Below are 25,361 nucleotides of genomic sequence, written 5' to 3'. Positions count from 1 at the left end.
AAAAGAATATTTCTTTCTAAGGAGTTTTTATATTGTGATCTATTTAAAATTAAAATGGCATTACCTGGAAAATCTTTCAGTAATATGAGTTTAACAGAACTACATAAACATTTATTTGAATGAATATGGAGAAAAATTAGGAAAAGAATTGTTTGGAACCCACAAGTATGGACTAAATGGCTTCCAACTAAAGAGTTTTTGATAAAATATTTACATAACATCAATATCTAGTCATAATAAATATCATTTCAGTATTTTTTTTTCCTATATGAACTGAATGTGAGAAGGCTGTCAAGTTCTTTTGCAAACCTTAAATTTTAAAGTTTAATGTGGCAGAATGATTTTCTTAAAATTATGACCATGGAGGTTTTTTTTTAACTTCCCTAAAGAAAAAAAACAAACCTTAATAGTGATAAAGTGGATTATAAGGAAATCCAGAATGAATGTGGGTAACTTTAATGAGGCGAGTGTCCTTGTGGCCCTGGCTGTGCCCAAGTTAAGGTTTCCCTTTCCTTAGACTTTTAATGATTATAATTCTTAGGGAGGAGATTGCATCCTTGTTGTCACAGTGATGATAGTTATCATCTTAAATTGTTTTAAGGCTTGCAAAGATACAATGTGTGTTTCCTCTTTTGATCCTTGTGAAGTGGGTGCTGTTATTATATCCCCATTTTAAGACATAAGAAACTGAGGCTAAGAGAGGTTAAGTGATGTGCCAAGGGCCACACAGCTAGTAAATGTCAGAGGCAGAATTGGAATGCAGGTCTTCCTCTCTCCCAGTTCCGCACTGTGCAGTTACTCATTTCAGGAACTGTTTGCAGATTTACTTACCGTTCCTGGGGTAGGTACTTACACCACATTGGTAAAGTCTCTTATACAGTATTATTCATTCTAGATATGCATTAGAATGATGTATGATAAATTTGTCCATCTGAGATAAACAGCAGAATCTTTTTAGATGAAATTTCCATAATGTTTGGCCTTATCACCCATTGCCTTCCTAAGGAGAATGAGTCTGCTTGGAGCAGTAAACTCAGTGGGATGACAGGGGGCTATTAGACTATATAGTAAATATGGCATTTGAGTATTTCCTTCCAGCTGTTACCTTAATATTTATCAGTTTTTCTATTGATAGCAATGCTTTACTTTAAGAAAAATCTTTTTTAAATCCCATACTTACAAAAGAGCTACAATAGGTGAATATTCCATGTTTTAAAAGAAAATCTGTACCAGATGCTTTTATAATAATGCCATTCATTTAACACAGTTCATTTTGCATAAAACTCTTAATGAGACAGCTGTCCTTTTTTGCTTATAATTTTTGTTTATATTGTAGGGTGATTAGTTTCTCCTATATGATGTCTCCTCATGATGCATTGAATTTCTCATGGTTTCTTACGAGGTTATTGGTTTTAATAGTAATTGGCATTTGACATTTCTTTAAGATCTTGTATGAATATCACTTGATAAAAGTACAGTTTGACTCCTAGTAACAGCTTTATACAGTGTGGATAATTTTTACAGTGATTTCATTAATTGAAGTGCTAAAGTTAAATACATATTTATTAGAAATGGTGATTGGCAAAAAGAAAAAAGGTCTAAAAGGAACCTTCATAACAAGTTTGTGGAAAATTTCAGGGAAATTTATGTGTGTGTCATTATTTCTTATTTGGCATTCTAAAAAGAGAATACCTTTAATACATCATGGTTTGTTTTTCTAAAAGAGAATTGAAGATGGGATCAATGGATGTTAATGACTTTTTAAAAGTAATGAATAGATATCTTAATTCCATGTGGTATGTGTGGTCGGTGCCAGAAAATTCTAAGGTTTTCTCTTGTTTTCTGTTGGGGCTAGGAGAGGAAGCAAGTGTGAGAGCTGTTTGCGTGCTTTCTGTGGGCTTGCACCTAAGTTCGTTTTGCTCCTGCAGTGGGGAGCAGGGCGTGTTAATGAATAGATCTGAGATCTTCTAACATGATTGCTCTAGAAACAGAGTGGGAAGCTTTTCTGAGCTATCTTCTTGAGCGATTTTTAAAAAACTTCTTAGCTTTATCTGAAACCATAAACTCACCTCCTCAGCTCTATTAGGAGAGATAAAGTACTGTCCTAAATGGGTTGTGCCCCTGGCTGTAATAAGTAATGTCCGGAGACCTCACACTGTGGCGTTAGTGTAGATGCGCCTTATGCTGCTTAAGTGTGTTCCTAATAAGTTACATTTTAAAAAAATCTGGATCGTTGCCCTAGGAGAAATTATTGCTAAAAAGAATGCAGCAACAATCCTTTATTTTTCAGATTCTAATTTTCATATGCTTGGTGCTCCTTGACTTTACCTAGAAAACTGGTAGCTTAATTATAGCGTGACACTGTGAGGCCTCCTAAAATCCTGCAGTCCTCATGTCCAGGGATCATCCTAAAGAGGTCTGATTAATCATACCAGTTCCACCCCCGACCTCCCCCCAATGTGGTGGAACAGGAGGCTCCTTAAGCCAAAGCCCAACGGCACTAACCCCATTATTCATAGGAGCAAGATTATAAACATGTGGTGTGCATCGAGATATAATAGGGTAGAAACAGACACTTCAGAGAAAATTAAAATTGTTCTGTTGCATTAACTCACCACTGTCTAGCAGCATCTGCAACATTAATGTGTATCATTAATAACTTGTATGCTTTGGTTTTGTAACCTGGAGAAACACTTTTGTTGGAGAAGCTTATATCATAATTTTTTTGCTTATATAATAATTAATAGCACAGCACTCACACTGTGGAGGGTCTGTATCTTAAGGATTTTTGCCCCCAATTATCAAGTGTAAACAAGAAAAAGTTTTAAGTTCTTAGGTCAAGTAAGTAAACTTTAATGGCAGGTTGACTTTAGGTCTGTCTGTGTCAGCTCTAACACAAATACTTCCTTCTTTTCTAGGAAGGACTTGAGTGTGAAGTTTCCTGAGGACTCTCCCATAACCCTTCCCAATCTGCTAAAGTTCATCTTGCATTATTCAGATCCCATTCCTGCTGCTGAGAGCACAGCTGACCCCCAAACCAAAGAACGTCTTCAGAATGAAGCAGTGTTACAGAAAGGACACATATCCCACCTAGAGAAAGAGATTCACAAATTAAGAGCAGAAATCACTGCTCTTCACCAGGCTCAAGCCCAAGTGGAATCCCAACTTTCAGATGCCAGGAGAGATAAACATAGACTTCAAAAACAAAAACAAACGCTGGAAAAGCAACACAGCGTTCTTCAGCTTCACAGTGAGCAGTTAGAGGCCCTCTATGAGCAGAAAACCCGGGAGCTGGAGGAGATGGCGCTGAAGCTTCGAGAATTAGCGGATGCATCAGAAAACCTTTTAACTGAAAATGCTTTACTGAAAATCCTGGTAGCAACAATGGAAGGAAAATTAGAAAATAAAGAAGAGTCTGAAAAATCTAATACTCTACAAGAGATACTTTCCCATGAAACTGAACTCCAGTCACGAGAGAACAAACTTGCCACTAATATGAGTTCTCCTATGGCTTCTGAACAGAATAATGAAAATAGGACAGATTGATTTTTAATTTAATATGAAGAAATCAGAAGGGACAGTTGTATACTGGGAAGATAATTTATGCAAATTTTATTGAAATTCATTGTAAATAAAAATTTTTCTCAGTGGTCTAGAAAATCAAAGTGGATGATCATTCAACTCGGGGAAACATTCCCTATATAATTTATTGCACAAACTTGGTAGGTTTGAGACCAAAACAGTAGTACAGGTCCTTGAGGATAAGAAACTGAAAAAAAAAAGTTCCTATTTGTGACAATAACAAACAATTCTAGCATTTCCCCTACTATGGTTTTCTAATCATTCCTTGTCACCTGTTCAGGAGGTTTTAAGATGATAAACCATTTAGAGTTGCTTTGGGAGGTTAGTCAATCCTCAGACTACGCAAGTGATTGAAGGGCTTACAAGCTAAATATTTATTGATTGGTGAGCATGGCAAAAGCTGCTTTTTTTTGCCTGGCCTTTTTACTGGCCAGTTTTATTGGTATTTCCATTAAGCAGAGCTTCAGTCTAGAAGTGGTAATGCTACTATCCATGAAATACTGTCTGTATTTAAGAAGTCTGATTTTAAAAATAAAAAGCAAAGGTAAAACTTCTCTCTGGTGAGCAAGTGAAAGAAAACAAAGTATATCCCTAAAATCTGGAGAAATGAACAGTATTTTGAAAAAGCCAGACATGGTTTTAAAAAACAGAGCAGTTAAAGGAATTTGTTAGATGACCTCACCATGCTCCATAATATGCAAATATGAAGTTGCCTTTGGATTACCTTGCTAGCTACCTGAATCTAGGGACTGTTTTTCCCTACAGAGCAAATGACGAAGAGGTAGAAAGCTTAAGAAGTTTTTGATGTAATAAAGTAAATGGCTCTCCATTCTAGGATTTGCTCATCTTCAGCTTGCACACCTCCCCACCCTTTTCCTTTAATCCTTGGGCTTGGATGTTAGTTCTGCCTTTAATTCATGAGCCATAAGTAGCCATTATATTTGCACTTACAGTTGTTTCTCTTAAACCTAGAGTACTTTCCAGCATCCCCAACTTGGGACTCTAATGAAGTGTGACTCTATTTGACTAGTATCCCAATAAAGCCTTTACTGCAAACAGGAGTTCTTAACCATGAACTTTAAAAAAAAATTTATTTGGTAACTATTTCTATATAATTAGTTTCCTTTGTAATCTTATGTATTTTATATTAGGCATTTAAAAAAATTCTGATGAAGGATACCAAAGGTTTAAAGAGACTTCCATAGGGGCCCATGATAAAAAAGGTAAAGGACCCTTGCTCTAAAATCTCAATCCCTCCCATCAAAACAAAATTTTAAAAACAAGAAGGAATGATGGAAATCCATTTTAGTTTGATTTTTTAACATTACTACTATTTGCTTAGTACATACTCAGCCTTCCCCACCACAGTTCTGTGCTCAGGTCACTTTCACATTTTTATTTGCTTAATTCATAGTGGCTAATCTTTAGTGATTCTTAAAAAATAAAGTTGGGCACTGATTTTTTTTAATCACTAATGCTTAAATTAACACTAACATTAAAATCCTCACTGTGCCTGGTCAAATCTATACTATTCTACTGCAAAATTCACACCAGTGTACATAAAGTGACTTAGACAATGGGTTAAAACTTTGTTTTTTTTTTTTGTTGTTGTATTTTTTTTTAAGGCGGGAAGCTGGTTAGATTGTGATTAATGTCATTATTTAGAGAACAGAAATCTTTACCTCCTAAACTTCATTAGTTATCCCTATAGTACTTGATAAGCATTAAATTGCATATACACACACAGAAAAGTGGTTTCTGAATGAACATCAGGATGCTTGCCTGTAGCTTATCACATGCTTACTGAATATTTGAAGCCTGATTAGAGAATCCCAGCCATGCTTATGCTGATTTGCTGAGGACAGTAAAATTCAATACCTATTGGTGGGATAGTAATTAGAAATTTTGTTTCTGAAAAGAAAAAAAGACTTAAGCCTCTTTTGCCATTCCCTTCCAGTTCAGAAAACATTAAATAGCAGGAAATAGTTTGTTGCTGTCTATACTGGGACAGTTGAGTTTGTTTAGACTAAAAGTAGATTTCCTATCTTCACATGTAAATTATAGTAATTAAAGCAGGCTAGCACTAAGTAATGCCTGTTGTAGGGAAAAGACATTTCTGTACTTTTAACATGCTTTGAAAAACACACAGGAAAAACTGCTCTGCTGCTCTAAATTAGCCTGGTAACCTTCTGGACTCTCCTTGTGTAGATTACATCCTTCACTGGCTCCCAGATAATACAGCAGCTTCCTTGCAATAGTTATACAGCGAACGTTAACAATATTCATAGTTAACAGCCTAATCTACCCAATACAGGAGAGAGGCATGTTTTTTTTTGTTTTTGTTTTTTGGCCCACTGCTTCCTGCAAACAGAAGCCAAATTCTAATAATAATAAGCATCATCTCTTGTTTTCTACAAAGTTACCCACGGGACTTATAAACAACAGCTCTTTCTTTACATATTTACATGTGAATCCTAACTAGCCAGCCGATGGCAGCTTGGGCTCTCCACGATTAGAACCTTGTCCATGGTCGTGGGGCTCAGTCTTTAGTACTGAGTTTACCATTACAATAACTTCAGACCAGCAGCTCCATGTGCTATATTATTTTTTTAAAAAAAGGAAAAAAACCCAACCAAACCAAGTGCTTCTGGTGCCTATTTGCAGTTCACAGCTTTGTTAGCTAGTTCACATTACAGTAGTAACTCCATCCAAAACGGCTCAGCTAAACATTCAAGTAACAAAAACGCTTGATTCCTTTTACACCAGCAGGGCCTGGTCTGGCCACTGCCTGCAGTGGCCAGCACCCACCAGGAAGGTTAGCCAGCTCCCAGGGTCAGGACGCAAGTCTCAGTGCATGCAATGACAAAACCCATAATGTGAAATTGAAACTCAGTTCTGAGAGAGCAGCACGTCCAGATTGTGGTTCTCCACTCTTTCTGCTGGTTGTATGCAAGGCTTAGTACCCACGAGCATCTGTGCCAAGGTTAGCTTAGCCATGGACTTCTGTGCCATTAGGGGTCAGCTTCGCTTTTCTCTCCACACAAGGACCTTTAGCTGAATACTGGACCAAAAGGAAGGGTTCTTTGGTTTCTCCATCACCTACGATGCTTTCTTCGTCTTCTGACTGGCTGATACGCTGTAGGCGCAAGTAACACCAACAGCCAAGGATCAAGGCCCCCAGGGCTGCGATGGCGATGAGAATGACGATAACAGTAACCACTCCAGTGGTGGGGCTGTGGTCCATAATAGACATGGTCAGTTCTTGGTCAGCTCACAAGTTAAAATGGTAGTCCTACCACTTCTGTGGGTTTAACGTGGTCCGGTTTGCATAAGCATGTCCTGAAACAGAAAGCAAGATAGGAGTGAATGGAGCTACATTTGCATCCCATTAATTTCCAAATGGTAGCAAAAACTATTACAACAACTGCCACTCCATTACTCCAAGAGTCTTGATTTGAGTCCAGCTTTATAAAATAACCACTTTCTAATCACAGCTATCCATAGTAAGTTGCTCCAGAATGACTTGATTTGAGTCCAGCTTTATAAATTAACCATTTCCTAATCCTGGCTATCCATTCACAGTAGGTTGTCCTCACTATGGGTATCAGATGATTTGGCTTTTTTTTTCCTCTGGAAGAGAAATCCTAGTCTTTAAACGATTAGCTTTCCCATTCTACCCAAATGCCATTTTCTTCCTTCACTCCTGTTTTAGTTTAAGGGGAATAAAAAGCCAGCTGTTCACCACCAGAAGCAAGATTGTTCAATCTACTTGGTAACTTGATCACTTTTAGCTAAATAACAGACCATTAAAAACCAGATAACTGGAAAGATCTGATAGCTGTGGAAGTTTTCTGTGATTTAGTGCAACCATGCAGCTAGCTTCAATAAATGGAGACAGTGATGGTTTTTACATTACATTAGACATAAATAAAACTTTGATTCAGTGGCATTTAATGTCATAAGGAAAAAGGTCAAACTTCTGCCTTTGGTCCTAAAATAAAGCTACATGTAAAATTTTTTTTTTGCAGATCAGTCAACAAGTAATTTGAGTATCTGGTACATCATATACAAAAATAAAAAATATAGTAGTGGCCATAGTCTGACTGGAAACACTAGGTTTGCTAAATCAAACATTTATAGAACACAACTGATGTGATACATTATCACATATAAATATATAGTAATATGAAAGTAATATAAATCAGGAGAGTAAGGGAAGGCTTCCAAAGGAGTAGGGTTAAGAAGTCTGACTGAAAGGTAGGTAAATCGCACCTATAGATAAGCAATGAGAGGATGAGAGCATTATATTCAATGTATCATATTCAAGCACAGGGAGTGACAATGTCTGAGAAGAAAAGATGTCAGTTTGACTAGAACTGAAGATTCATATTAGAGTGTGGAAAACAGGTTTGCCAAAATTTCTGATATTAGGTTGTTGAGGCAGCATGGCATAGTGGATAGAGAGCTAGCCTTAGACAGGAAGAACTAAGTTCAAATCCTCCTGACATACTGTGTGACTCTGAGCAAGTTGATTAACCTCTGAGGATAGAGTTTTGTCTCCAGAGAATAAGGAAGTTATTTCCTATCCCCTGGTTTTTACTGTAGGAATCGAAGCAAGCAGGGAAGCAGCCAGTTTCCAATCACTGTTCAACAGGGAATTTCCCCTTAACCAGGAAGTAAAATTACCCAGGAGCTTGAATTTGCACTAATAGAATCAAGAAAGGGACAATCAGTCAGGAGCCATTAAGTGTCTACTGCGTACCAAGTACTTTGCTAAGCACTAGGAATGCCAAAACAACAGTAACAAAAAATGAAAGCCCCTACCTTCAAAGAGCTTACATTCTATCAGATGAAATAATAATACATACACACAATTAAGTGTGTATATAGACCAAGTAAATACAAATAATTTTCCAGAAGGGGATGCTAGAAATAAGAGAAACTTCAAGTGGGAGATGACACCTAAGCTGAACTTTGAAGGAAACCAGGTGTCCCAGCAGAAGGGAATGCATTCAAGGGATCCATGTAGTATTGTGTGTGAAGCACAGCATGGTTAACCCCTTTGGCTAGTCTTTAGTGCACAAAGAAGGGCAAGGTATAAGAGGTCTAAAAAAGTAGTCTAGCAACAGATGACAAAGGGATTTCAATGCTAAATTGCAATATCTATTTCAGTAAGAGAGAGCCAATGGAGGTTTTGGTTGAAAGAGCGACATGGACTTGTGCTTTAGAAATATCACTTTGGCAGCTGTGTGGAAGATAAACTGAAAAGAAAGTGACTTGACAAGAAGACGAGTTGGGAGGCTGGCATAATAGCTTAGCCAAGAGGCTGTGTGAGTGCAAAGAAGGGGATGCATTTCTTTGATGGCATGAAAGTACAATCAACAAGAATGGATAATTGACTGGATGGAGGAAAGAGTTGAGGGTAAACAAGGTTACAGACCTGGAGGAATAAGAGTCAGTAAAGTTAGGAAGATGAATATGTTTCTTGAAATAACAGCAAAAGTTGGTATTTTAAGGCTTAACTCCAAGGAACTGCTGCTGTAAAATATTCAATATTTTAATCAAATCATTTTCATATACCTCAAAGAGATCAAAGAGAAAGGATCCATATGTACAAAAATATTTATAGAAGCTTTCTGCACAGTAGCCCCAAACCGGATGGCTTGGGGGTGTCTGCCTATTAAGAAATGACTAAGCAAATTATCATATATGATATAATACTATTACACCATAACAAATGATGAAATGGACAGTTTCAGAGGAAACTGGAAAGATTTGTATGAACTAGTGCAGAGTGAAGTAGAACAATTTAGAGTGACAAAAACATTTCAAAGAAAAACAATTACAAAGAAAAACAACCTTGAAAAACTAGGACTGTGATCAATGCAGTTATTAAACACAAGTAGAGAGGACTGAATATGAAACATGCTCTCCACCTCCTGTCACAGAGGCGAGACTTAAAATTCAGAACAAGCATATATTTTTGAACATGGGCAATTTGAGAATTTGTTTCGATGGGTTATGCATCGTTGTTATCAGGGTTTAATTTTGCCTTTTTGTTGCTTAATTGAGTGAACAGTGGGACAGAGACATAAATACTTGTATAAATAAATTTTAAAAAACAACCCAAAAATCATTTTCACATCCACCATCCCCATTTGATCCTCACTCTGTCCCCACTGTTTACTCAATTAAACAACAAAAAAGCAAAAGGGGAGACAGGGCAATGGGGTTCTCAGTAGGCTTCCTCACAAGGACCCTGTGAAGGTAATCTGTTCATTAATTGGTCTCATTTTACAACTGGGGAAACTGAAGCTGTGACTTGTCAAGGAAAACACAAGTATCTAAATTCAAGCCCCAATCTGATTCAATCTGGTGCTCTTTCCATGGTACCACACTGTCTTAGTTTCTGACCTGTCACACATGGTTGCTGTGGGCAAAAACCTAAGATAAATATAAGCTGTTGTTTCTTTACCAAGTGCCTCAGGTTCTGGAATCATTCCTGCCCTCAAGGAACTAACATTCTGCTAGGGAAAAACAACATGAAAACTGGTATAAATAAGACATAGTAAGACATATTCTTTAATATTAGAGCAAAGTAATCTAGGAAAACTTGAAGGAGAATGTACTAACAATTATTGGGGTAAAGACATGGGGAAATGTGGTACCTGAACTGAGCCCTGGAGGAAGAAAAAGGGAGTCCAAATGAAAGAGATGAGAAAAGAGGATGTGTACTCCAGGAATGGGAGAGAAGTTTGTAGAGAAGGAGACTGAAATGTTAAGTCAAATCGTGCAGTCTAACTACAAATGGAATGAGCAGGACAGGCGATAGATTGAGACCATCTGGAGAGAGCCTTCTATGCGAGGCTGAGGACTTTTGTATTTGATCCTAGAGGCAACAGGGGAACAATGGAGGTTTTTGAAGAGAGAAACTCCATGCTTAGACATAATCTTAGGAGATCACAGGGTGATGTCTATACTCATGGGTGAACTGAATTTAAGCGAGGGAAAGCTGCACAAAATTGTCAGTCTCATTCTTTTTTTCAGAGTCATCAAAGTCCACTGGCAAGGTAAAAAGTCTTGGAAACTGGTGATGGCCCAGGATGCAGCGGATGACCTTGGCATCTTTGATCTCTGACCAAGCACTAAGCATTCCAGAGCATAAGCTTCTGCTGCCTTCATAACTGTTGGAACAAACTCTTCTCATCTGTCCAGGCCACCAGGAGAAGTCTTCACATGCTTGGGGGAGACACCTCTCCAACTCACTGAGGGGTTTTTGAGGCCTGCTGATTATTTTCAACTTGTTTTAGCCTGTCTGCCAAAAGAGTTTTACTGCACATGCAACACTTCCTGGCGTCACAGGTGAGAGCTGAGTGCCAGGTAGACACCAAAGATGGATGAGCAGCCCTGAGAAGGACTCAGCAAGCCTTCACACCAGAGGTACTAGTCCTCCCTGAGCACCCCATACACACCAGGAAGTTACTGTATGAGCTGCACGAAAGGTGGACTAGAGAGGGGCACATTCCCCTAACAAAAAAGGTTGACATATATATGAAGAGGAGGGTGTGTTTCCCTTTCCCATGTGAAAACTGGAGGAAGCCTTTTCATTTCCCCATCATCACATATAATCCAAACACTATTTTTAAAGCATCCCCTAAATTCAAGGCATTATGGGTACAATGAAAAAAATGTTTTAAAAAGATATTGTTCTTACCCTCAAGGTGTTAATCTTGAGTGGAGTCCTTCCTAAAAGCAATAGAAGTAGTTATGTAGGGAAAGAAGTGTTGATGCTAGTGACTTTCATTAATAGTGGAGAGACCTACTTTTGGAGGTAGAAGTATTATTGTATGCAGTAATTTTTCATTTAAAAAGGCTTACTTTGTTCTCTTTTGCCCTAAAGCGTCCTTGACCCCCTTTTATTCCAGGGAATGCGCCATCCTTCCCCCTCTCCAAGGTTCTGTCTGTATATTTCAAGCCCAAGGATTCTGAGGCCAAATTAGTTTTGGAAATGCTGAGCTACATAAACCCCTTCTGGGTAGCTGGTAACAACAGTCTCCAGTTTACCACAAAAACACAATTTGGAGCTCACTTAACTCAAGTCAAAAGCATTATGGGCATCATGTGTAATAGTTGATGTCCAGGATGCTTTTGACTTAAGTGAGCTCCAAATTATTTTTTGGATTTTTAATCCATGAAATTTAAGAAAAAAAAATGGACAGCGTTAAATTAGACATGAGGCAGAACTTCCCAGTAGGGTTATCAAACCAGATAATGGATAACATGCTGACTTTGAGACACCTATAGGACACCAAGCAGCCAGCTGGGACTGCAGAATTACAATGCATGACAAAGATTAAAATTACATAGATTCAGATCAACAAACCCATGGGAGCTGATGAAATCAATAAAAGAAGGTGTAGAGTACCCTCAATTGTTTCTGCCTCTTTGACTGGAGGGCTGTAAGGGCAGAACAAAAAATTCCTTTTATAGCCTCTTTTTATAGAAGGCTCAAAATTAAAGCCTTCATTTGGAATCAACTACTCTGCTTGGTTTCAACTCCACCACCACCTTCATCCAGGGTCCTCCGTAGCCACTTTTCTCCTCTCCCTTCAACTTCCTTTTTCCTATTGTCTTCCCCCCATTCAACTGTAAGTTCCTCGAGGGTGGGAGCTGCTTTTTATTTTCTTATTTGTATGCTCAGTGCTTAACACAGTGCCTGGTAAATAGTAGGTACTTAATAAATGTTTATAGTATGTAAGATGAAGCATTCTAAGAGGTGCCAATGATGAGGGAGTACATTCTAAGCAGAGAAAATGTTCAGAGCTGGGAGACAGTAGTACTATGCCGGGGAACAGCAAACAGGCTAGTCTGGATGTGATGGAGAATGCCTGAAAAGGAGTCATGTGCAATTACATTTGGAAAGATAGGCTTGAGCCAGGTTTTGAAAGACTTTAAATTCCAAGCTAAGGTATTTGCATTTTATTCTAGATGCGGTAGGGAACCACTAAAGTTTCTGGAACTGGGTGTGGAGTTGACACGTTCACCCTTGTGCTTTAGGAGTCTGGCAGATGCATTAGAGGAGAGAGACTAAAAGTAAAGACAGCACTACTGCTTTTGCAATATGGAAAAGGATAGCTATGTAAGCTGAGAAAAGAGGACAGACAGGAGATTATAGAGGTACAAGGAACAAGGTTTTAAATCCAACTGGATGTGGTGGTGGTGGGGAAGAGTGGAGAACAATTCAGGGAATTTGGGTATCTAGAAGAATGGGGGTGTCTTCAATGAAAGAGTGAAAGGCTGGAAATTTGGAGGAAAGGAGGAGCAAGATAACATGCTGAATTTGAGACATCTATAGGACACCAAGCAACCAGCCGGGACTGCAGAATTAATGCAGGAGAAAGATTACAATTAGACAAGATTCAGATCAACAAACCCATGGCAGCTGATGAAATCACTGAAAGAAGGTGTAGAGTCAAATCAGATCAAGTAATAGACATTTGTTAAAGAACCTACTATATGCCAGGCACTGTGCTAAATGCTAGTGATACAAAAAAATGGCAAAAAGCTGCCTAGCTCTCGAGGAGCTTACAGCCCAGTGAGGGAGACAGCATGCAAACTATGTACAAACAGGGTGGAGATGCAGTAACTTGGAGATGACCTTGAAGGGAAGGCACTAAGATAAAGGAGGACTGAGAAAGTCTCTTGGAGAATGTAGGACTTTAGTTGAGACTTGAAGGAAGCCAGGAGGTGGAGATCAGGAGGCAGAGTTCCAGCCATGTGGAACAGACAGTTAAAATGGCTGGAGTAGGGAGGAGTGCTATATTCAAGGACAAAGGTCAAGACCAAAGTTTTAGGGATCAGGACACAGATATGATCCAGCAAAAGAAACTGAGGAACAGAGGGTAGGAAGACTAGGAGGGATGACTGTGTCATAGAGACTGAAGGAGGACAGAGAGAATCCAAAAGGTCAAAAAAACAGAGAGGTTAGAAAGAGGGGGCAGGTTTCCAGGGAAAGAGAATGAATGAGTTCTGTTCTAGATGGGTCCAACGTAAGATGCCTGGATGACAGCCAGTTGGAAATGTCCAATGGGCATTTAGTGATAGATGCCTAGAGCAAAGGCTGAATGTTTGGATCTAGCTATTGTCTACATGGAGATAACTGAACCCAAGAGAACTGATGAGGTCAGTAAGAGGGGATAAATAAAACATGAGAGGATCTAGAAATAGGGCCTTAGGGATTACAGGGTAGCATAGAGAGGTTGATCTCACAAAGGAGACAGAAGGAGCAGTTAGAGAGGTAGGAGACCCAAGAAAAAACAGTGTCATAAAAATCAATAAGGAATAGTCAGTGTCAAATGTTAAAGAGGCATGGACAAGGAAGAGAAATGAAGGATAAGGATTGAGAATTAAAATTAAATTAATTAAATTAAATTAATTAAAAGATCACTTGTAACCTTGGAGAGTACAGAGATTGGTTTTTTTTGTTTTTTTTTGTTTTGCCCTTCTTGGAATCCCTTAATAAATACTTGCTGAAGGAAATTTTCAGAAGAAGAAATCAAAGCTATCAATAGTCACATTAAAAAAATTGCTTAAAATGAGAATTAAAACTCTGAAATACCATCTCCCACCTTTCAGACTGGCTAACATGACAGAAAAATAAAATGACAAATGTTGGAGGGGATGTGGAAAAACTGGGACACTAATGCACTGTTGGTGGAGTTATGAAGCAGTCCAACCATTCTGAAGAACAATTTGAAACTATGCCCAAAGGGCTACAAAACTGTATATACCCTTTGACCCAGCAATACCACTATTGGGTCTATATCCCAAAGAGACAAAAAAAGGAAAAGAACCTTTATGTGCAAAAACATTTATAGCAGCTTGTTTTATGGCGACAAAGAACTGGAAATGGAGGGGGTACTCATCAACTAGGAAATGGCTGAACAAGTTGTGGCATACAATTGTGAAGGGATACTCTTGTGCTTTAACGAATGGCAAGCAGAATGGTTTCAGAGACACCTGGGAACGTTAATATGAATTCATGCAAAGAGAAGAGCGCAGAACCAAGAGAACAGTGTACACAGTGACGGCGATACTCTAAAATCAACTGCAAATGACTCAGCTATTCTGATCTACGATAATGATCCAGGACAATTCTAAAGGACACATGATGAAAAATGCTGTCCACCTCCAAAGACAGAACTGATGAACTCTGAACCTAGACTGAAAATCTTTACTTTTCTTGCTTTTTTCTGAGTTTTCTTTTGCAATGTGGCTAATATGGAAATAAATACATTTTGCATGATTTCATATATATAATAGTTATCAAACTGCTTGCCTTCTCGAGGACAGGGGAAGAGCGGAAGGGAGACAATTTGGAATTCAAAATTTTGAAAACTGAATGCTTTTTTTTTTACATATAATTGGGAAATATTTAACATAATAAAAATATATTTAAGAAATGCTTGTTGGTGAGTGATGAGGTCAGATTTCCACTTGGACCATGAGGAAAGTAGAGAACAACTTTCAGCAGCTCTGTCTTTGCTCACTTGTGACAGGAAATTCTCCTTGGGAATCCCTTTCGGATTCTCTGCTTCTACAGGCCAGATGGCAGCTGGGTCTAAAAACTGAGATGTTCAGCCAATCATGGGCTGAATGGCATTAAGGGCTCATTTCACTGCTTTGCTTAGGTCACCTCTGTCCTCTTTCCCAAAGCTGCTGGCCCTAAATTTCACATACACAGCTCCAAACCAGAATAGCTTGCGGCTAAATATCAGGTGCTTTGGAATCTTGGGATAAGGAAGGGACACTAAAAAGACACCTCTCTGCAGAGCTACCATCAACCTATGTGGAACAGCTTTTTACCAATTTGTATAAAACATTATTTCCTAGTATCTAACCCAAGTCCCTCCCCCAATACTTTATACCCACTTCCTTTTATCTTTCTTTTCTTGGCCCCGAAGCAACAATCTTTTCACATTTCACAGAGACAATCATGACCCCAATCTTTCTTCTCTTTGCTGGGCTCACAAAAGCAGTGCCAGGCCTTGCCTTCAATAGCACGACAGGGCATGCTACCCACCCCCCTGGAAAGAGAAGCAAGTTAAACACCAGCCTGTTTCTATTTGGGAGGCAAAGGCGGGGAGGGAAATCAAGCATCCGTCCCAGAGCTGGCAGGAAATGGGAAATCAAACAATGGAAATAAGATGGGCAAGGACAGGGGAAAACCTGGCCAAAACTGTCTCCAATTAAACCAGTGTCTTCCATGTCACTAGCAACTAGCTGAAAGATACAGGCATCATCTAAGGAGCTAGGGCATGGGGGAAGAAAAGGAAGGGACTCAGTGGAGGAGGGGAAAGGAGGCATTCAGTCAGGCAGCACGGCTTGGATCGGCTTCCCTGGAGTCAGGAGGGATGTGGACTCAAGCAGGGTTCAAAATAGACTGGAGGATTCTCATTACATCAAGTCTCACTGCCGCCTCCCATTTGGAGGGAGAGGAAGGGAGCATTCCACCATCCCATAGGGAGCTGGAAGGTGAGACTTTTGAAGATTTATCCTGACCCATCTGACAACCCCAAGCAGCTCAGTAAAGGCTAATTCCTTCAAAGTAGGGATGCTTAACTTCCTTCATATCATGGTGGTCTACTGAAGCCTATGGACCCCTTTTCTGAATGTTTTAAAATGCCTAAAATAAAATATGGTTATCCTTTCCACATTGAGACTTTCCCCATCTTGGTTTGATATATCATGGATCGGCATAAGAAACTTAATGGGAATTTTTGGGAAGTTTTGTGGAAGTTGCAGACAACATGAAAAGGGCAGCAGACGACAAAGAAAAAAATCTGGAAACTCAGAAATAAAAATATATGCATAGTATTTGTATAATATCAATTCAAATTTTACAATAAGGCACTGTAAACACCCATAAAAGAAAAAGAAAAAATTCAGATTTCTCTGGTATGAAGGACCAAAAAATTTTACATGGATTTTCCAGATCTAGGGGAATGTCACATCCCTCAACCTTTCGATGTGGAAAACATAACTGTACACAGATTACAAAAGAAAGTAATTATAATTGATTATAGTTATAAAAAAATATATTTTTTTAAATTCATGGATCCCAGATTAAGAACTCCTAATTTAAAGATTCTATCTTGACTATCATGACAGGCATCTGAAGGGTGGGGACAAGGAGAGCTCAGGTTTATGCAAAATAACCCTTTGCCTTCCAAAGCCAGGTAACATAGAGGGTTGATATTTGAACTCCAATGCAGGTCCCAGCTGGCTTTGGGTTCCCTGCTAGCAGAGGGCTGGGGGTGGTTTCAGGAAACCTCTCTGATCTCCTCTCTGGACAAGGTCCTGTGGCTAAGTGGGCTTGTCTGCACTGGTTCCCTTCACACAGAGGATGAGGCAACCATTTAGAATCACGCCTTGTGGCCTTGTGTTCGCTGAGGGTCCTGACAATCTGTTGCTACAAAGCATCTTAAAAGAGGAAGAGGGGGTGTGAGGCACTAAGAGCTAAGCAGCCTTTTGGCAAATGGCTTCTTGAAAAGGCTGCCTGAACAGCAGGCAGAGGAACTAACCACAGGCAAAGCTAATTGGAAAGCTCAATCAGCTGTTTCTCCCAAGAGAGAGAAAGGGAGAGCACATGGCCTTCTGTGAGAACCTCTGAAAAAAATCCTGACCCTTCAGAATCAATGCTGTGGTGGGGGAGGGGAAAGGGAAGTGGCAGAAGCAGAAGCAGGCATACTGAGGAGGTCACCACATAGCTTATCTCAAAGGCTTGCCAGGTTTGAGATGCTATTAGCCATCACCTAAAAAGCGAAGGTGACTTTCTCTTCCACCAGGGCTTCCATTCGGAGTCAGAAGATGTTGGTTTAAATAAGTCTCTTTATCCCTCTGGGTGTCAGTTTCCTAATTTGTAAAGTAAAGTTAGATGGTCTCTAAGGTCACTTCCTGATTTAATAAAGAATAACAGGTAGGATTTTTTTTTTAGCACTTTTAAGATTTGCGAAGTGCTTTACCTCATTTGATCTTCACAACAACCCTGCGAGGCAGGTGATATTATCTCCATTTTACAGATGAGGAAACTGAGGTACAGAGAAGTCAAATGAATTGTCCCAGATTACATAACTAGTGTTCATGGGGAGAACTGAACTCAGTTCCTCCTGTAATCTATCCTCTATGGAGCTGCCTGCATTCCTCCACAGTGAAATGTATGCCAAGTATACATTTGGAATTGGAGGACTCTGGTGAAAATCTCAGCTTGGCCACAATGTGACGTGAGGCAAGGTACTTTTACCTCAGAACCTCAATTTCCTTATTTATAAAGTGAGGGTTTGTACTGCATGACTGCTCCAGGCCTCTTCTGTCTCTAAATCTAGGACCCTGACCCACCCCTTAGTCTGTTATTGCAAAACCCTTGTAAGACTGGACTTCAGGCTGCAAACAGTTCCCGAAGGACCTGGAAAACTGGGGCCTTTTTCTGGAGAGACTGCAGAGATCAGACCCTGAGAATGAAAACCAAACTTGACACCTGGGCCTGCTCAGAAAAGACACCAGTCAGAAACAGACACCACAGATTCTAACTCAGGTTGCATTAACTACATAGCCTGCAGAATTGTTTTAATGTGAGTTGTGGCTTTTTTAAACTGTGAAATTCTGTGCTGCCCTCCTATCCATTTTATCTTCATGAGTTGCAAAAGAAAAAACATAATTGCATCCATTTTTAAAATGTGAACTTTTAGCACCTGAGTTATTTGCATGTGGTTGTATTCCCCACCCCCTCATTAGAACACGAGCTCCTTGAGGACAGGAACTGGGTTTGGTTTTTTTTTTCCCCTTTCTTTGTATCCCCTAGAGCTTAGCAAAGTAGCTGAGCATTTAATTTAGTTGGTGGCATGCCAACTCAGGTTTAAGGATAGTGGTAAAACTCACCACCACAGAGCTGGCACAGGAAAAGATGAATCTTGAGGAACCATTTATCAGGGACTCTGTCTCTCCGTTTTCTGTCTTCAGAGATCAGGACTCTCCCTGCTGAATGCAGGGGGGAGTGCCACTTCCAGCCAAGCTCAGGACTGAGCATATATATTCTCTGGAATTATGAACTCAGGACACTATTGCAGCAGAGGGGGACAGATTGAAGGGGGAGCCCTTTGGCTCTCATGACTCTCTCCCAAGTTTCCTGATCCTTTGGAAGAAGACAGTGTGTGTTCGTCCTTCGTTGCCAAAGAAGACCATGCCATCGGAGAAATGATGACATGACTTGCACTTGACTTTGTTTTTGAGTGAGGGAGGGGTGTGCAGGTCACCAGCCTCACTTCTCCTCCAGAGCCATCTGAATCCAGTGACCATATATTCATCAGGATGACTGGAGATGACCCAGGATGAGGCAATTGGGGTTAAGTGACTTGCCCAAGGTCACACAGCTAGTGAGTGTCAAGTGTCTGAGGTGAGATTTGAACTCAGGTTCTCCTGACTCCTGCACTGGTGCTCTATCCACTGCACCACCTAGCTGCCCCATAGAAGACAGTAGATGTAGTAGGGAGGAAGACAGCCCAAAAGACTAGGGTTCTAGCACTGGTGCCTGAGGCCCAGGTAGTTTAAATGCCTGGCCCAAGATGCCACTGTTAAGTGTTAGAGGTGGGACTGAAACACACACCTTCTCACTCCAGAATCAGTTCTCTTTCCACCACAGTGCACTGCCTGCAAGTATTTGGGTGAAGAAACCACAGGGCAAGGAAAAGAAACAAGTTAACAAATACAGAGGGGTTTTGATTGTTGGATTACTTTGGATAAAGTGCCCCCCTCTTCCCACTTTTAGAACATTAGACTGTAAGGTCCTTGAGACCAGCCTCTGTTTGTATCCCGCGCACCAGACATATTTTTGTTGTTCAGTCATTTTCCAGCATCTCTAACTCTTTTCATTTGCTATTTCCTTCTCCAGTTCATTTTACAGCTGAGGAAACTGAGGCAAACAAGGTTAAATGACTTGCCCAGGGTCACACAGTTAGTGTCTGAGGTCAAATTTGAACTCAGGTCTTTCTGACTCCAGGCCCAGATTTCTAAGCACTTCACCACCCAGCTGCCCCTCAGGCACATAGCAGACACTTAAGTGTTTGTTGACAGGCTACACTATACTAGCAACCAGGGTCTCCCTCTTCCCGCAGGAATGGAAGTCCAGGAATGGCCAGTTAGGATGTAGGTGTAGATGGCACATCACCAAATTTCAGAGTTAGAAAGTTCCCCCAGCAGCCCTATAGTTCAACTTATGCTTGTTAAAAAACTCTTCTACAATAAACTCACCCAATACATGGCCATTCAACCTTTGATTGATGACCTTTAGTGATTTTTCCACAAAAAAGAGCATTAGACTTTTATTTTTTTTAAGCAAAGCATTGGGCAATCTAGACAAATCTTTTCTTTACAGAGGTAAGGGACCTTAGAATATTTTTATATATTTTCAAATTGTTGGTGTTGATTGGTTTTAAGAAATGATTTCCTCCTCCTCCCTTTATTCCTGCTAAAAGGATGGTTCAGAAATGAAGGTAATATAAAAACAAAAGATATCCAAGAAAATAAGATAGAAAAAAACTGTATCTATAGTATTCTCCTGATCTACTAGTTTAAAAGGTTTGGTACGACCGTTCTGGGTCAAGCCATGCAGGCTCTCTGTGATTACTTTATCCTATGCTAGATGCTGGTGGACCTAGGTGTAGCAGTGGATAAAGCACTAGGTCTGGAGTCAGCAAGACTCTTCTTCCCTGAGTTCAAATCTGGCCCCAGACACTTACTAGCTGTGGGACCCTGAGCAAGTCATTTAACCCCATTTGTCTCCCTTTCCTTACCTGTAAAAGGAGATGGCAAACCATTCCAGTAATCGTTGCCCAGAAAAACCCCAAAGGGGATCACAAAGAGTCAGACGGGACTGAAACATGACTGAGCCACAATGCTAGATATTGATTACCATCTCTGTAATAATACATTCTAGAATTCTGTCAGGATTCAAAGTCAATCTCACTGGCCTGGAGTTTAAAATGTCTTTTTTCTATCCTACTCTGCCCCTCTGCTAATTTAAAAATTATGAAACAGAGTTATGACTTTATCTGTCAATTTCTGTGAAATCCTTCTGAGGAATTTACCAAGTCAATTGGAACAGGGGACAGAAAATGGAGTTTTGCAAGTCACACCACATCCATCATAATAGCCAGGGTTAGATCCCTATGTTTCCTGGGGAAGGACCAGAAACGATGGAAAATATATACTTATGCTACGTACTTCATAGGACTGTTGTGAAGAATGGCCTTTATTAAAAAACTACTGTAAAGTGCTTCATCTATGTGAGTTATTATTAAGATATCTAATGGTATATGTTCAAATTCCCCAGAGGAGCTATAAATCTAGTCATAGCAACCAAGAAGTTTGAAAGGAAAAGGGATTTCTTCAAGCCAGGCCAATATTGAGAAGGAAAGCAGTTTATCATTCCCTTCACATTGACCCGAGTATCTTCCTTAGCCCCTTCCTCTAACTGCTCCCCCCAAAAAACTAAAACAAAACAAAATAATCCTAATGTTCAGGACTTCTCAGGGTTACTATACACGTCCTTTCTCCTACCTTTTCCAAAGCTTTAGAGTTGGAATGGATTTTGCTAGGAAATGTATCCCTAACTGTGAAACATAGTTGCATTTTATCTGGGGGCTCCAAGAGACAGATTGAATAGTTGTCTGAATTGCTGGAGGTTAACGAAAGATATAATTGGGAGAAGAGATGGGGTCTGACACCTTTAAATACACAAACTACTCCATTTACATGCTCAGGACTATTCCTCACGAAGAGCCCCAAAAAACAAATCTTCTGGATGGGCCTTAGTGTCTCTAGCCACAAGCTGCACAGCCAGTGAGTTTGCAATTCACACCAGATGCACCAGCAAAGGGCCTTTCTCCTCATTCTCCTTTCTGGCAGCTTCTTCTTCTCCCTCCCCTTGGTGCTAGTTCATTAGAATTAATCCCCAGGAGGTTTCCAGAATGCTAACAGAGGCTAAGTTCTGCAAAGAGAATTCTCCATCCCGGGAGCTTCCACTGTCATTTTAACTTAGCTCAGCCCCCACCAACATGGCTTGCAGCAGGCTTCTCTCTCCCCTACTCCTTCCCCAGGGTTTTTAAGGGGGCACTTTCAGCCACAACACTGGGTACATCTACTGTAAGCAAGCCATTTGGGGCTGGTTTGTCTTAAGTAGTTCACTCATTTTTATCCACAGTGAGGGGTGAGAGTGGTGGGGGTGCTGGAACAGATTTTACAGTGAATAATCAGGAATTATTGTTAAATTTTAGCACAGTTCCAAAAATCAGATGTAATTTACCTCCAGATTCTTGGCATTCTTTGAATGCACACAGACGGACAGCAGTAGGAGGTCCAGAGAAAGAGCCTATGGTTCACATTTTCCCATAGAAAGTCCACAAAGTAGATAATATAAAACTGAATAGGGAAATTTATACACAGATCCTCATCCAAGTCACTTGCCCTCCTTTCTCCCTTTGTTTCTTCAAGCACTTAAATCTGAGAGTTACATGATGAGAGTTACAGCAGGAAAGAACTGTTACCTTAGACTAGCTAAATTGGACTATACCCTGTCACGGGAGGAGGGTTCTATAGTATTTGTCTAACACATAGCACCCTCACGTTTATTTTTCCTTCTAAAAACCTTATTATGCTGTATTTTATACCCTTAGAGGCAACAAGGCGCTTCGAGGATATAAGTCTGCTGTTGGAGTCAGGAAGACCTCGTGAGATCTACCTGTGACTTCCTGGCTGTGGGATCAGGAGCAAGTCACTCAGCCTTTCAGGGCTCCACTCAGTAAGACCAAACTGCATCATTGGTAGGAGTTTCCACACCAGGAAAAGGGCCCTTATAGAGGTGAAATCACAAGTCTAGACTTCCCACCTCCCTTCAAAAAAAAAATTCCCTTACGAATGGAAGCCAGGTGGATTATTTTAAGCTACACAAATACTTTCAAACTTTCTCTTTCAAGTCAGCTCAGTTCCATCCCCCAAATCTTAACCTGAGCCTTCCCCCACTAGAGACACCTAGTCTATAAGAAGGAACCTGACCCTAAAGTAAGTTTCCTGGGCCTCTGGTGCAAATCCTACTCCTAATCAGCCTGACTCGTTAGAGGACAGGACAAGATCACTCCGGCCCCGCTCCCTACCTCCAGCACCAGCAAGCATCGAGCATCTCCCAGTCTCTCTCCTCCCACTAACCTTTCCCGGACTCCACACACTCCGAGGCAATTGCTCAAGAGCCACCAGCCCCTAGTGAAAGACGGGGCAGCCGGTTTCGGGGGTGAGGCTGCCTCTCCCTTCCTCCCGAGGCTGTTTGGGGATTTTTAAAGTGTCCCATTAAGCCTCGCCAGAGACAGAGAGCAGGCTGAGCGCCGAGGGACCGCTCACACTGCGAGCAGACAGAGAGGCGCGTCTGCAGGGGAGCGCAGCCTCTGCAGGAGGGGCATCTCTACTTTAGGGGACGCAGAGCCGAACCGCAGCGCTCCGGGGGACTGGGGCTCTGGGCGCCGCTCCCGCCGGGGATCGGCTCAGCCCCAGGGGCGAGATGGTGCCCCCGGCCCCCGGGCACACGGTGGCGTCGTAGCCCCCGGAACCTCCCGGGCACACAGCAGCGTCGCAGCCCCCGGCCCCCCGGAGCCCCCGGGCACACAGCGGCGTCGCAGCCCCCGGAACCCCCCGGGCACACAGAGGCGTCGCAGCCCCCGGCCCCCCGGAGCCCCCCGGGCACACAACGCCGTCGCAGCCCCCGGCCCCCCGGGCACATAGCGCCGTCGCAGCTCCCTCCTCTCCGTCGCCGCCGCTTCCTTTGTCCCGATGCCTCCGCAGAGGAGTCCGGGGCCGCGGGAACAAAGACGACCACCCCAGTGCCCGCCGCGGCCGCTCCGGGGAGAACTGCGCGCTCCCACCCTAGCACTACGCGGCGCAGCCCCGAACCCCGGGGGGCCGCGCCCCCTGCCCAGCTCCATCTCGTTAGCGCGAGCGAAGGCTCCCCAGCACCCCCAGGCCGTGCCCCCCGCCGCTCCCCCTCCGGTCCCCGCCACCGTGCGCTCCGCGGGACGCTGCTGGAGCCCCCGCCGCCCCCAGACTCCCGTGCCCCGTGCCAGGCGCTCACCATGGCGCTGCTTAGACGCGGCCGCCCCAGCGCTACCTCCGCCCCGGTGGCTCAGTCCCAGCCGTGCACCGTCCCGGGAGGGGCGGGAGGGGCGGGGGCCGGGCGGGGGCAGAAAGGAGGGACAAAGCAGACCGAGAACTGCTCTGCGGCTGGGAAGCCGCCCAGCACCGCCTTATAGAGGGGGGAGGGGCGGGGCGGGGCTGGGGCCTCGGCCAATGGGAGCGAGGGAAGGACGGCGGGGCGGGCGCTGCCAGGGGAGCCGGTCACGTGGGCTCGGGAGAGAGGGGGTCTGAGCTCCCGAGCTGGAGTGCAGGGCTGGGGGCGGGAGGCGGAGCCGGGAGAGGAGGGGGCTGGGGCTGGGCTGGGGCTGAGCTGGGGCTGGGGCTGGGGAAACAATAGAGGGAAGAATTTGGGGGAAGGGAGAAGGAGGAGGAGAAAGGGGGTGGGGCTAAAGGGGGGAGCGCCGAGAAGGAGGGACAGACAGCGGAATGGAACGTTTGACTGGCCCGGGCAGGGGGAGGCGGGGCTGGCTATCAGGTGGCTAGCCTACACATGCACATACACGTACACACACACGTACACACACATACATATACACACATGCACATACATACACACGCGTGCGCACATACACGTACACACATACATATACACATGCACACATATACACACACATGCACACACATACATGTACATACACATATACGCACACATACACATACACACATGCACACACATACACCCATACATATACATGCACATACACGTACACACATACACATGCGCGCACATACACGTACACATACACATACACGCATACACATGTACATATACATGCACATACATATGCACACATGCTCATATACCCATACATATACACACATGCACACACATACTTACACATACACGCGCACATACACGTACACACATACACATGCACACACATATACACACATGCACACACATACATATACACACGCACACATACATATACATACACATATGCTCATACACACGCACATATACACATGCACACATGCACGTGCACGCATGTACACATACATACATACACATATAGTACGTGCATATATCTGTTCAGACCTTCATAATAACAAATAACTAGGGGGCTGGAGGGTCCCTCCGGACCTCAGAAAGAAAGGCAGGAGGAGCGGGGTGCTTTGCATGGCCAGCCAGAACCTCCCCTTCCCCAGACGAAGTGATAGAGTTTCTTCTCATCCCCTTCCACAAAGGGATTTTCCCTTTAGGTTCTCACCTTCTCAGCGCTTACCCGCCTAGTGGGAGAGAAGAGAGGGACAGAAATCACACGGGAGGTCACAGCGGGGTACCCAGCAGACAGGAGTAAAGCAAGTTACAGAGACTGGCATTTTCAGAATTTATGGTTTTGTGAGGAGTAGTCAGAACTCGATTACCCAGATCACAGGATAGTCAGGTGAAACTTTACAGTCAGAAGGCCCCTCCTGCTCCCCTCCCCAACACTTGATTCTTGAGATGCTAATCTCAGGTCTGCAGCTAGCTTCAGTGCATGACCTTGGACAAGTCACTTATCTTCCCAGGGGACCACTTCCTCTTCTTTGAAATGAGAGTACTG

The 25,361-nt window shown here is 42.2% G+C and overlaps 2 protein-coding genes across 3 annotated transcripts in view; one reads left to right on the top strand and one right to left on the bottom strand.

Annotated features, from left to right (window-relative positions):
• Positions 1-3,660, top strand: part of TXNDC11 (thioredoxin domain containing 11) — a 57,891-nt gene extending 54,231 nt beyond the window's left edge. For both annotated transcript variants that reach the window (XM_072609403.1, XM_072609412.1), the window contains one exon: positions 2,919-3,660. In XM_072609403.1, the coding sequence (XP_072465504.1) occupies positions 2,919-3,546 (628 nt within the window). In that variant the 3' untranslated portion in view covers positions 3,547-3,660. The remainder of the gene's footprint in view (positions 1-2,918) is intronic.
• A 1,924-nt stretch (positions 3,661-5,584) lies between these two features.
• On the bottom strand, positions 5,585-23,879 carry SNN (stannin). The gene is made up of 2 exons (XM_072609434.1): positions 23,753-23,879; positions 5,585-6,921 (listed from the first exon to the last, which is right to left on the bottom strand). Exon 2 carries the CDS (start codon positions 6,833-6,835, stop codon positions 6,572-6,574), a length of 264 nt encoding a protein of 87 aa, XP_072465535.1. The 5' UTR covers positions 6,836-6,921; positions 23,753-23,879; the 3' UTR covers positions 5,585-6,571.
• Between the last annotated feature and the right edge of the window lie 1,482 nt (positions 23,880-25,361).

This window comes from Notamacropus eugenii, chromosome 1 (genome assembly GCF_028372415.1).
Source record: "Notamacropus eugenii isolate mMacEug1 chromosome 1, mMacEug1.pri_v2, whole genome shotgun sequence".
Classification (NCBI taxonomy): Eukaryota; Metazoa; Chordata; class Mammalia; order Diprotodontia; family Macropodidae; genus Notamacropus; species Notamacropus eugenii.
The sequence above is the reverse complement of the archived record's forward strand: the minus strand, read 5'-3'. Positions and strand labels throughout refer to the sequence as shown.